The sequence below is a fragment of the Physeter macrocephalus genome, chromosome 11, assembly GCF_002837175.3.
Source record: "Physeter macrocephalus isolate SW-GA chromosome 11, ASM283717v5, whole genome shotgun sequence".
Classification (NCBI taxonomy): Eukaryota; Metazoa; Chordata; class Mammalia; order Artiodactyla; family Physeteridae; genus Physeter; species Physeter macrocephalus.
Window position 1 is genome coordinate 36031945 of NC_041224.1, and position 13044 is coordinate 36044988.

Here is a 13044-nt window from a genome sequence, read left to right on the forward strand (position 1 = left end):
CTACAGCCAGCATTGTTCTCAATGGTGAAAAACTGAAAGCATTTCCACTAAGATCAGGAACAAGACAAGGTTGCCCACTCTCACCACTCTTATTCAACATAGTTTTGGAAGTTCTAGCCACAGCAATCAGAGAAGAAAAAGAAATAAAAGGAATCCAAATAGGAAAAGAAGAAGTAAAGCTGTCACTGTTTGCAGATGACATGATACTATACATAGAGAATCCTAAGGAGGCTACCAGGAAACTACTAGAGCTAATCAATGAATTTGGTAAAGTAGCAGGATACAAAATTAATGCACAGAAATCTCTGGCATTCTTATACACTAATGATGAAAAATCTGAGAGTGAAATTAAGAAAACACTCCCATTTACCATTGCAACAAAAAGAATAAAATATCTAGGAATAAACCTACTTAAGGAGACAAAAGACCTGTATGCAGAAAATTATAAGACACTGATGAAAGAAATTAAAGATGATACAAATAGGTGGAGAGATATACCATGTTCTTGGATTGGAAGAATCAACATTGTGAAAATGACTCTACTACCCAAAGCAATCTACAGATTCAATGCAATCCCTATCAAACTACCACTGGCATTTTTCACAGAAGTAGAACAAAAAATTTCACAATTTGTATGGAAACACAAAAGACCCCGAATAGCCAAAGCAATCTTGAGAACGAAAAATGGAGCTGGAGGAATCAGGCTCCCTGACTTCAGATTATACTACAAGGCTACAGTAATCAAGACAGTATGGTACTGGCACAAAAACAGAAATATAGATCAATGGAACAGGATAGAAAGCCCAGAGATAAACCCACGCACATATGGTCACCTTATCTTTGATAAAGGAGGGAAGGATATACAGTGGAGAAAAGACAGCCTCTTCAATAAGTGGTGCTGGGAAAACTGGACAGCTACATGTAAAAGAATGAAATTAGAACACTTCCTAACACCATACACAAAAATAAACTCAGAAGGGATTAGAGACCTAAATGTGAGGCCAGATAGTATAAAACTCTTAGAGCAAAACATAGGCAGAACACTCTATGACATAAATCACAGCAAGATCCTTTTTGACCCACCTCCTAGAGAAATGGAAATAAAAACAAAAATAAACAAATGGGACCTAATGAAACTTAAAAGCTTTTGCACAGCAAAGGATACCATAAACAAGACCAAAAGACAACCCTCAGAATGGGAGAAAATAGTTGCAAATGAAGCAACTGACAAAGGATTAATATCCAAAATTTATATGAGGTTTCACTTCACACTGGTCAGAATGGCCATCATCAAAAAATCTACAAACAATAAATGCTGGTGAAAGTGCAGAGAAAAGGGAACCTTCTTGCACTGTTGGTGGGAATGTAAATTGATAAAGCCACTATGGAGAACAGTATGGAGGTTCCTTAAAAAACTAAAAATAGAACTACCATACGACCCCGCAATCCCACTACTGGGCATATACCCTGAGAAAACCATAATTCAAAAAGAGTCATGTACCAAAATGTTCATTGCAGCTCTATTTACGATAGCCAGGACATGGAAGCAACCTAAGTGTCCATCAACAGATGAATGGATAAAGATGTGGCACATATATACAATGGAATATTACTCAGCCATAAAAACAAATGAAATTAAGTTATTTGTAGTGAGGTGGATGGATCTAGAGTCTGTCATACAGAATGAAGTAAGTCAAAGAGAGAAAAAGAAATACCATATGCTAACAGATATATATGGAATCTTAAAAAAAAAAGGTTCTGATGAACCTAGGGGCAGGACAGGAATAAAGACACAGACGTAAAAATGGACTTTAGGACACAGGGAGGGGGAAGGGTAAGTTGGGACGAAGTAGAGACTAGCACTGACATATATACACTACCAAATATACAATAGATAGCTAGTGGGAAGCAGCTGCCCTGCACAGGGAGATAAGCTTGGTGCTTTGCAACCACCTAGAGGGGTGGGATAAGGAGCGTGGGAGGGAGACACAAGAGGGAGGGGATATGGGGATATAGATATGCATGTAGCTGATTCAGCCTGTTATACAGCAGAAACTAACACAACACTGTAAAGCAATTATACTCCAATAAAGAAGTTAAAAAAGAAAAGTGAAGAAGGCATTCCACAGGAAAAAAAAAAAGAAACATACCCACAAATGACTTAGGTATTGGAGTTAGTATAAAAGACTATAAAATAACTCATAAGTATGTTAAAGAGTCCAAAGTAAAGTATAGGTATAATGGGTGAAGACAAGGGAAGTGTAAGGAAAGATTTGGAAATATTAAAAAAAAAAAAAAGCCAAATGGACGTCATAGAACAGAAAAGCACAATATCTGAGTAGAAAAGAAAAAAGAAAAAAAATTCATTGGGTGGAATCAACAACAGATTGGACACAACAAAAGAAAGGATTAGTGAACCTGAAGAAGACAGTGCAAAACAAATTATCAAATTTGAAGCACACAGAGAAAAAAAGATTTTAAAAAATGAACACAGCCTCAATCTGTGAGGTATATCAAGCAATCTAACAAGTATAATTGGTGCCCAAAGAGAAAAGAGAGGAAACAGGATTGCAAAAAATACTGACAGAAATTTTTCCAAATTTGATTTAGAAAAAAAGTAATAAGAATAATAACCCAGGAGGAAGCACAGCTAACCCCAAGCTGGATCAATATGAAAGAAATTACACCAAGGGACATTATAGTCACAGACAAAAGCACAGATAGAAAAAAAATATAAAAGTAGCCAGAGGAACAAATCACATTACATAAAGGGGAACAACAATAAGTATGACAACTGACTCACCATCAGAAACAATGGATGCCAGAGACAATGGAATAGCATCTTTAAAGGGCTGAAAGAAAAACATGTCAGCCTAGAATTCTATGTTCAGCAAAATTGTTTTCAAAAATGAAGATGAAATTTAGATAAATTTCACCTAAAAGCTGAGATGACTTCTCGCCAGCATACCTACATGTAAAGAAATACTAAAATACTAAAAGAAATTCTCAGGCTGAAGAAAAATTGAAACCAGTCAGAAGAAATATGAAGCTAGAAAATAAGGAAGAGCACTGGGACTGATAAATACGTAGGTAAGTATATTTCTTTCCATAAGTATTTTAAAGCCAACTGTTTAAATAAGAATAAACATTGGGTTTATAATATATGAAGTAAAACACAAAAACAACGGCATAAAGAACGACAGTGAGCGTGAACTCAAATAATGTTTTAGGTTTATATACTATACATGAAGTGGTATAATATTAATTCCACATAGATTGGAATAAATTAGGATATCCATTTTAATCTCTTGAACAACAACTTTAAAAATAAAAAAGATATAAAAAGGTAGAGCTCATGGTCACACCAGGGGCATCTCAGAGAAATTCCCTGCTCTGTGTCAACATGTGGAGAGAGAAGCTATGTTAGGGGTGCCTGAAGGCTTCCCTGTCCAGGGGTGGGCTTGGAGGGAGGGGCAGGAAGAGGTGAGGCTGCCTGTATGGAGAGGCTACAGCTGTGTGCAGCAGCCTTGGAGACGTGGCTGTTACAGGTTCCCTGGGTCAATGCCAACCTCAAGCCCACACTGTCTCCATTGCAAACCCAACCCCGTGTCACAGACAGTTTATACCCGTTGTCCAAGGACACAGAGCCAGTGGGTGGTGGGAATGGAACTGGTACCCAGGTCGGCCAGGGAGACTTTTCGTGGGTCTTCACTCATCAAGAGCTCCAAGGAGAACTTACACATCTCAACGTAAAAGAACTATCCACAAAGGAGTGAGGCCAGGTGACAGTCTCCTGATCTGTTCTGCAGGACACGCCCTTGGTGGTTAATGATGGCTGGTTAAATTCCAGCCACTTCAAAGGTTTCCAAGGGAAAGGGCAGGCAGAGCATCCTAAATAAGTGAAAGCTGGGGACCCTATTTTCAAAACTCAAGAAATTCCCCAAAGACTGCGTGACCCAGAGTTCTCCACCTTGTGCTGCTCGTAGTAGAGCTGAGGGAGCTATAACCACCTCCACAAAGGCAAAGCAGCAGAGAAGGCCACAGCCCAGGAAGGCATCCCAGCATGGTCATCAGCGTGCGTGTGAGCACCTCCAAACTGAAAGCCAGTGCCCCAAGGCCATGTGGATGGTCGAGGACAATTCATGCCCCGGCCACACCTGCTCAGTGCCAGCTCAGTGATGCGCACCTACGAGGCGCTGCAGAGGACTTACTGACTGACTGTCTGCCAGTCTGAGTTGTCAATCTGCCAGGCTCAGGGGGCGGGGGCAGGGGCAGGGGCAGGGGCGGGGGGCGAGGAAGACGTGTGATTCTTCGCTCTAAAGCCCCATCCTAACAAGAGAAGCTTGACTCACAAATGGAGAAACCAAACTACAGAGCCAGAGACACCCAGGGTCAGGTGTGCTCCTTAAAGGGACCTGGAAGGCTGACCTCCCTCAGTAAACAAGACAAGGGGGGACACCTGGATTTGGGGAGCACTCCATGGAGCAGAGAGGGCATGAGAGGCCATAAGTCATGGGTGGACTGAGCAGAACGGAGTGGCGGGGAGAGGTTTTTGGGGTGAGGCAAATGTTACCAGCCCATCATAAACAGGGGAGACCAGGCATCTCTGGGGGACACTATGACAAATGTTGTCTGGCTAAAGCCGAGGGATGGGGCAGGAGCAGTGGGCTACAATGCTCAAGCGGGAGTTGGGGCCAAGGAAAGGCCTTCGTCCCGGGTGAAAACCGTAAACCCTGCTGGGAGAGTCAGAGGAAGGGCAGGATGGGCAGCAGGAGGGGACCCACGCGGCCTCTTAGGACTGGTCTGCTTGACAGCGGTGAGTCAGCAGCCAGACCCACAGGACCGCGGAGGCATTTCAGGCAAACCAGTGAGCAACACCTCCGCCTCCAGGCCCCTGGCAGCGTGAGGTCAGGCCCAGGGTCCGACTCGGCCACCGAGGCCAACGGAAGTGCAACTGCTGAGACTCGCAGGAGGGACACGTCCAGAACCCCTGCCCCAGGCCCGAGCCCCCGGGCAGCACACTCCTGGGCCTTACCTCCGATTTTTGCATTGTACGCGATGCCCACGATGCAGTAAGAGTTGTTGGCTGAAGCGGCGACCTCTCCCGCACAGCGAGTACCGTGTCTGAGGCAAAGGAAAAAACGAAGTTAGGACTCCGCCAGCACCTTGCAGTGGGTTCAGTGCCCTGCTCAGCTCTCCTGCAAGAAGAGTCATTATCCCTAAGCCCGGGGAGGATGCTGAAGCCTTTTCCCCACATCCCTTCCCATCGCCCCCCTCCCTCTGACGGCTGCTCCGGGAGGGGCATCAAGTGGGCTTTTGCATGGCCCTGGACCGTCCCGTTCCCCACCCCTGCCCTGCGCCCTGTAGGCTGGCAAGGCCTTCCCGCCGCCCTGCAGACACGATGCTCCCCCATCAGGCTGAGTCTCCTGCTCCGGCGCCAGGGGCCCAAGCATCCCTCCTCCCAAGCTCTGTGTCCCCGCAACTGACAACACAGTATAGACGCCTGCCTGGCTGCCGAGCTGAAGTAAGAACAAATGAGAACCTAGAACCTGTGTTCCCTTGTGTCCCCCTCCTCCCACCCCATGCTCACCTCGAGCAGCCCCCCCACCCTTTCCACGGCCATTGCAGCAGGAGCCAAGGAAGAAAGCTCGAAATGGCACACTCAGCAGCAGTGGACGGACTAGGAAGAGGCCACCTGAAAAACAGATCGCTCCCCTCGGGTAATGACCCCGTTCTGCAACATGCTGCATTGGGTCAGTTCCTCCAGCAGAAGCCAAAAAATACCAGCAAGTTTAAGGAGCACATCTTTGAGAAGAGTCCACAGGAGATCAGAATCACTGATTCAACTTTAAAACCACCTTCGAAACTAGTCCAGGGCTCATGCATTAGGCCCGGGGAGGCAGCCCTCTGTCCTCTGGACCTCGTGCGCCCACAGCCAGGGCTGCTCCCAAGTCACGCAGCCCACCATCCCACTCAGCATTCAATCCTGCCCTTCATGGATCACTGTGCAGTGTCTGGATTATCCCTCCTGGCTCCCTGCACTCGGGGCTGGGAGACCAGGCGCCCTGCACCCCTGGCATGCTGGCCGCTGAGTGGGAAGGGCACCTGGGGACGTGAGGCTGGGGCCTTTGCAGGCTCCCCGGAGCGCCGTGGTCCATTGTGTTGACCGTGTCCGCCGGCCGAGCCTCCCTGCACAGCACCACGTGGGCACCAGGATTTGAACCCCAGAATCAAATCAACCACAACCTAAAATATTATGGACGAAAACACACCTTGGCAAGTGTCGTGTCAACAGTGAAAAAGAAAGGGACTTCCCTGGTGGCGCAGTGGTTAAGAATCTGCCTTCCAGGACTTCCCTGGTGGCGCAGTGGTTGCGCGTCCGCCTGCCGATGCAGGGGAACCGGGTTCGCGACCCGGTCTGGGAGGATCCCACATGCCGCGGAGCGGCTGGGCCCGTGAGCCATGGCCGCTGAGCCTGCGCGTCCGGAGCCTGTGCTCCGCAACGGGAGAGGCCACAACAGAGGAAGGCCCGCATACCACAAAAAAAAAAAAAAAAAAAAAAAGAATCTGCCTTCCAATGCAGGGGACGTGGGTTCGATCCCTGGTCAGGGAACTAAGATCTCACACGCATGGCGCAACTAAGAGTTCACATGCTACAACTGAGGAGCCCGCCAGCCACAACTAAGGAGCACACATGCCTCAACTAAAGGAGCTGGTGAGCCGCAGCTAAGACCCAGCACAACTAAAACAAATAAAATTAAATTTAGAAACAAAACAAAACAAAACCAAAAAAAAACAGTGGAGAAGAAAGAAAGGGCTTCTGTTCTTCTCTAAATATTTTTGGAAGAATGGGAAGAGCTCGGGGCATGGGGCATGCTGACAGAGAAACGACAGGCAGGACACAGCAAAAGAGCTCCAGGGCTGGGCTGGGGAAAGTGGACATCACCCCCAGGGCTGCCACCGACGGAGCCAAGTCACCTGATCTCTCCAGACCTCCCGCCTTCATTTGCAAAGTGACGATCACAAGTGTCACTGACTGAACACCCTCGGTGTGTGTCCCTCACCCATCACCCGGACTCCCACCCACAACCCTGGGGCATGGGGAGCCTCAGGCCACGAGACATCACCCAGCCTGCACAGAGGCACACAGCCAGGCCCAGGATCTGGGCCCCGATTTACCCAGCATCATTCACTCTCCTGCCACCTCCCTCATGAGGTCACAGACAGACTCAAAAAGGCTCGGATATTGACCCATGCACGGTGGTCTGAACACAGCCGGCCATGGAGACCGCAAGATTTAAGGGTTACTCTTTTCAAATATTCCAACAGTGTTTCGAACAGGAACGATGCTGGTCCAACATCCACTGCTAGCTGACCAGCAGGGGTGACGCCCCTTAGGAAGGGGTCGAATCCACCGAGGCTGGCTTGTGCCTGAAGGGCTGCGTGGGGCTGGCTCCTGGCTCAGCCCCAGACCCGGCCAGGCAGTCGGAGAGGTGCCTCTGGCCCGTCACAGTTCCAGGATCCCCACTGTGGGACAGCTCAACAGTGACTGCAGGGAGACGGAAAGGGAAGCAAGGAGGGGCCGGCCAAGTGACCAAGTGACATACTTATTCTCATTGCTGGCATCATATCGCGGAGACGGGTCGTAATCGTTTCCGTTGACGTCATAGCTCGCATAGGAATCCTAAGAAATGAAACCCTCGTGACCGAAGAGAAATGGCCCGGCATATCACAGCCCCGTTTTAAATTGTTTTTACGCCTCAATTGGAAACAGAGAAAAACGCATGCTTGGTACTCCCTTACTTTAACTGTAATTTTATATATATATATATATACATATATATATATATAATTTTGTGTGTGTGTATATATATATATATATATGTATGTATATATATTATGGTGGGAAATACACATAACAAAATTTACCACCCTAAACATTTTTAAGTGCACAGTTCAATGGCTTTAAGTACATTCACACTGCTGGGCAGCCATCACCACCATCCATCCACAGAACGCTTTTCATCTTGCAAAACTATAACTCTGTCCCCATGAAACACTAACTCCCCATCCCACCCCCCAGCCCCTGGCACCCAGCATCTACTTTCTGTCTCTATGAATTCGACTCCTCTAGGGACCTCACGTAAGTGAAAGCATACAGTGTTTGTCCTTTTGTGACCTAGACAATGTCTTCATCGATGTGGCTGATCCATGTGGTAGCATGCATCAGATAAAGGTTCATCCATGTGGCAGCAAGTGTCAGAATTTACTTCATCTTATATTTTTAATATGTATGTTTTTGTGTATATACTTATAATCATAGTATTCGTGTAATATCCTAACCTTTTAAAACACATTATAAAAGCTCTCCAGATTGTTGACTTCAAAACTGTCATCTTTTGCAAACTAGTATGTATAGGATGGATAAGCAACAAGGTCCTACTGTATGGCACAGGGAACTATATTCAATATCCTGTGATAAACCATAATGGAAAAGAACATGAAAAAGAATATATATATATATATATATATATATGCATAACTGAATCACTTTTCTGTACAGCAGAAATTAAAACAACACTGTACCCCAGGTACCTCAGAATACTAAATACCTTTCTCACATTTACTATGTGCTGGGCTCTCTTCCTTACATTTATGAAGCCATTTAATACTCACAATTACCTGAGGAGGTAGTAGTCCTGTTACTAACCCCATTTTACAGATGGTGACACTGAGGCACAGAGAAGTCAAGCAACTTGCCCGGGGCCTCAGAGTTAATAAGCCACAGAGCCAGGACAGAAGCCCCAGCAGTTTGGGTCCTAAGCCCACATCTTAACCCTGCCATTTCTCACGTCGCTGATGTTGATCTGATGACCACCTCCATGCACACGTTTCTGAGTTTCTTAGGACCCGTTCCCAGAAGTACATGTGAATCCTCTAACGTGTGAACGAATCCCTCTGCGAACCCCTGGCTCCGGGTAGCAGGGGAGCTGGGTTCACCAGCCCACCCAGCTCGGTTTTCTGTATTGTCTGATATAGGGAGGGGTAGGCACCTTATCGTTTTATAAATGTGTCCTTGTTTAACAACCCGTGCAGCTGAATGTCTCTGCATGCCAGTTGCCAGTTTTAAGGCTTGACTTACATAGTTTGGGGCCAGGTCGGGGTGATTCCGCTCTATGCCATCATCCAGGATGGTGACCACCACGTTTTTTCCCGTGTAGCCCCGCTTCCACGCCGCCTGGACATTCATTTCTGATCGGCAGCGACTGTTCTTGTCGCCACAATGCTGCAGGCACAGAAGACACAAAGCACCCCCAGCACAGACACAGCTGACACAGACCCACAGACCCGCAAACCCAGCAGAGGTGCTCCTATGCTCATAAGGGAATACACAGAAAATGCTTTCCTGTGCCTGATAGAGCAGAACCCTCTTTCTACCACCCATTTCTGGGAAGGGTCCACGTGGAGGCTCTACTGCTTTTTCTGCCCCGGCAATCTGTCTATCACTTTCCCAGGACACCCACCACCCTTCAGGGGCTCTGTTCACTACTCACCATGTAGTGACTCATACACCGTGAAGCCAATCGCTCCCCTGCTCAAAGAGCCCCTCCCCTTGGACTTTCACATAATTTTAAAAACTTCACAAGAAAGCTTGCACGTCACAGCATTAAAAGAGGAGTTTTACACTCAGATGAAGTGTGTCTGTTTGGAGCTGTCATGAGAATTTAGCTTTGTTGGGGGAAACTGACCCGCCTCAGAAACACGGCACTGCAAACGCTCCAGGGACAGAGAGGCCCACGCCCTACTCACCATATACCACATGTTGGACCAAATGGGGTCGTTGAAGTAAAGGGCCTGAGGGTCACTTCGCACCTGTCTCTTCACCCTGCGTTTAACTTCTTGTTGTTGGAGCCATTTCACCTACCAGGGGAGAAATGCAGTTACTTTTTGTTTTAAAAACTATCTTCTGGTTTCACGTGGCCTCCTCGTAGGTGCTCCAGCTGTCCTTTTCCATGAATATCTGTGTCTATTAGATGTCTTGGATGGTAAATTCCAAGGAGCACTTCAAGTGACCATATTTGAAAGATAAGAACTAGTCTGGGTCTGTAGGGGAGGGAATAAGATCACTCATAGAGTTTGAAATGATTCTACTAAAAAAAAAAAAGACCTTGTGAAGTTGCCAATAGATTCTCTGGTGACCCTTGTCCCTAATTAAAAAGAAATACATGCAAGGGTATGAAAAGAGTGAAGAGAGGGGAGAAACAGGTCAAATGGTGATCAGGAGTTGGAAGTAAAATGTTTTACAGGGAGGATACGGCTAATTATGTTAATCCATATATTGGCATTTTTAGCAGCTTCTGCAAACATGGTACCAAAACATGTACAGAAAAAAACATAGAAAGGGATACAGCAAACTATTAATAGCAGCAATTCCTTGACGGTGACACTATTATTCAACTAAAATTTTAAAATTATTTTAAGGGTTTTATAAACTTCTTTCAATCGGCATGATCTGCCTTCACAACCAAGGAAAAAAGCTTGAGAGGCAGGATAAATGTTATTTAAGAGCAGGAATCCAGGAGCCTGGCTGCCTGGATTCAAAAGCCAGCCCCACACTCACCAGCTGTGTGACTCAGAGCAGTCAGTTAGCCTCCCTGGCCTCATCTGTATGATGGGCATCATGTGGCTTGTCATGAGGGAGCACTGGCATGTAAACTGGCATATAAAGCATGCACAGCACTGCTTGGCACATGGCTGTATTATCCTCACATGTGTGTATGTGTGTGTGTAAGAGTTTTTCAAGGTGGAAGAGTTTTTTCACTTTTATTTATTTACCTATTTATTTTAAAATTTATTTATTTATTTATTGGCTGTGTTGGGTCTTCGTTGTTGCGCTCGGGCTTTCTCCAGTTGCGGCGAGCAAGGGCTACTCTTCCTTTCAGTGCATGGGCTTCTCATTGCGGTGGCTTCTCTTGTTGCGGAGCACAGGCTCTAGGCGTGCGGGCTTCAGTAGTTGTGGCACACGGACTCAGTAGTTGTGGCTTGCGGGCTCTAGAGCGCAGGCTCAGTAGCTGTGGTACACGGGCTTAGTTGCTCCACGGCATGCGGGATCTTCCCAGACCAGGGCTCGAACCTGTGTCCCCTGCGTTGGCAGGCAGATTCTTAACCACTGCGCCACCAGGAAAGTCTTGAGTTTTTTCACTTTTAAAAGATGTGGGACCTGAATCCCTGTGCCCTGAACCGAAACATTTTCTTGGTCCTGCTGCTATGGGCCCCCTGATTCAGTACACCTCCCGCTGGGTCTCAGCTCTGCACAGGGGGCTGAGATGGGCAGGATGGGGGCACCAGGCCCTGCTCTCAGAAGTTTGTGCTCCAGTCAGGGGCTCCCACCACACAGCGCAGGGTGTGATGCAGGCTCCAAGAAGGCAACAGGTGGCCCAGGGCAGAGAAGTTGAAGGGGAGGAGGAGGAGAAGGAGGAGGATGGAGCCTCTGGGAGGGTGATGATGGGGGACCCTGGATGACCTGGAGGCCAGGCCAAGGCTGGTGACCCCAGGGGAATGAAGGCACAAAGTCCGAGGGTCAAGCTGCTCCCCTCAGACCGCTCAGCCTCGACCTCCCCACATGGTCCTGAGGGAGGAGAGGACAGCCTCATTCACATCTAAGGGTGACGACTGATCTCAAGGCATTGTTGGTCACCAGGACAAAATGCTTAGAAAGAAATATCACAGCCTGTCCCCCCACCAATGTGACTTGTCTACAAAACACCAGTAGATCAGCTTCCTGAGAAATGCCACAAAGAGCTCACAAACAATTTGGATTAGGCGCTGAAAACAAGCACAGGTCCAAGTCCTGGATCATTTATAGTTGCCACTGAGAGATACCTCCATGGAAAATAAAACTGTACAGTGAGATATTTTGCTCATAACACCCTCTGATGGCATTTTGCAACTTCCTCATATATTACTGCCTGAACCAGAAAGCTTTTAATCAGTATAAAAAAACCTAAGACTGTATTTCCTAACCTGCTAGGCAACCTGTTGTAAAGTACAGTGGTCGGCAAGCTACTGACAGCTCCAAGCTCCCAGGATGCTCCCGTCCACCTTGCCTGGCTGACTCACTACCCATCTTACCAGCAACAGCGCCTTCCAACTGTGGTGCCCACCAGGCTTTACTTCCTGTCACAGAGGAGGTGAACCCTCCTCTTCCAAGCCTGAGTGGGTGACTCCCCCGAATCAGGCAGGTGACATGGGAAAGCATGTTGCCAGAAGTCACAAAACAATCCCCTAGTGGGATAAAAGAGTGAGGGCACCTGGTCTCCAATCGTTCCTGGGCTCTGGGTAAGAACCCAACTTAACACACAGTTCTGAGGGTGGGCTGTGATGACCCAGAGCCCGTGGCAGAGCTGGAGGCTCTCCTTGTGGCGTGGTCCCGGGGCAGCCCTCTCCCCTGAGACAGGTCATTGTAAGACTCTGAGAGACAGCCAGGCACTGTAGGCCAATGGAACTGGATATAACAAATTACTTGCCAGGTCTGTGGAGATGGATTCACAGGTGACCTCCCAGTCACAGAGGGTGACGCAGCCAGCAGTCACTTGGACAGAGCCTGCTCCCCATCTCCTTTCTCCAGGCTCCAGCCTTCTCACCCAACTCCAGGAAAGGGTGGGGGCTCCTGAATCCCATCATCCTGGCATTTTCCAGATTTGCCCTGATTTCTCTGGAGAGCACGGCCCCCATGGTCCCTTATTCGCTCACCAAAGCTGCACTGAGTCTCACTGTGTGTCCGACACTAGGTTCTGGGAACATGAGTATGAGTGTAAATACCCCTGGTTCCCATCCAGGACTAAGGCCCCCTCCCACCCTCCAGCTCAGACCCAGAGCTCTGCTTCAGGGGCCCCTCAGGTTGGAACCCAGAGCCAGCTGGCCTCTCCGGGAAGGTCAGGGGTGCTGATGACCCAAATCCAAGTGCCTGAAACTTTAGCTTTTCCAAGGGGTACCCTCATCATGAACAGTGATGCTCTTTATGACAAAGGAACACACAGTTCA

The 13044-nt window shown here is 47.6% G+C and overlaps 1 protein-coding gene across 11 annotated transcripts in view; it reads right to left on the reverse strand.

Annotated features, from left to right (window-relative positions):
* PCSK6 (proprotein convertase subtilisin/kexin type 6) overlaps positions 1–13044 on the reverse strand; it is a 213189-nt gene that overhangs the window by 128171 nt on the left and 71974 nt on the right. For all 11 annotated transcript variants that reach the window (XM_055087867.1, XM_055087866.1, XM_055087865.1 and 8 more), the window contains 4 exons: positions 9811–9921; positions 9143–9286; positions 7608–7684; positions 5036–5124 (listed from right to left, as the gene is read on the reverse strand). In XM_055087867.1, coding sequence (XP_054943842.1) covers positions 5036–5124; positions 7608–7684; positions 9143–9286; positions 9811–9921 — 421 coding nt within the window. The remainder of the gene's footprint in view (positions 1–5035; positions 5125–7607; positions 7685–9142; positions 9287–9810; positions 9922–13044) is intronic.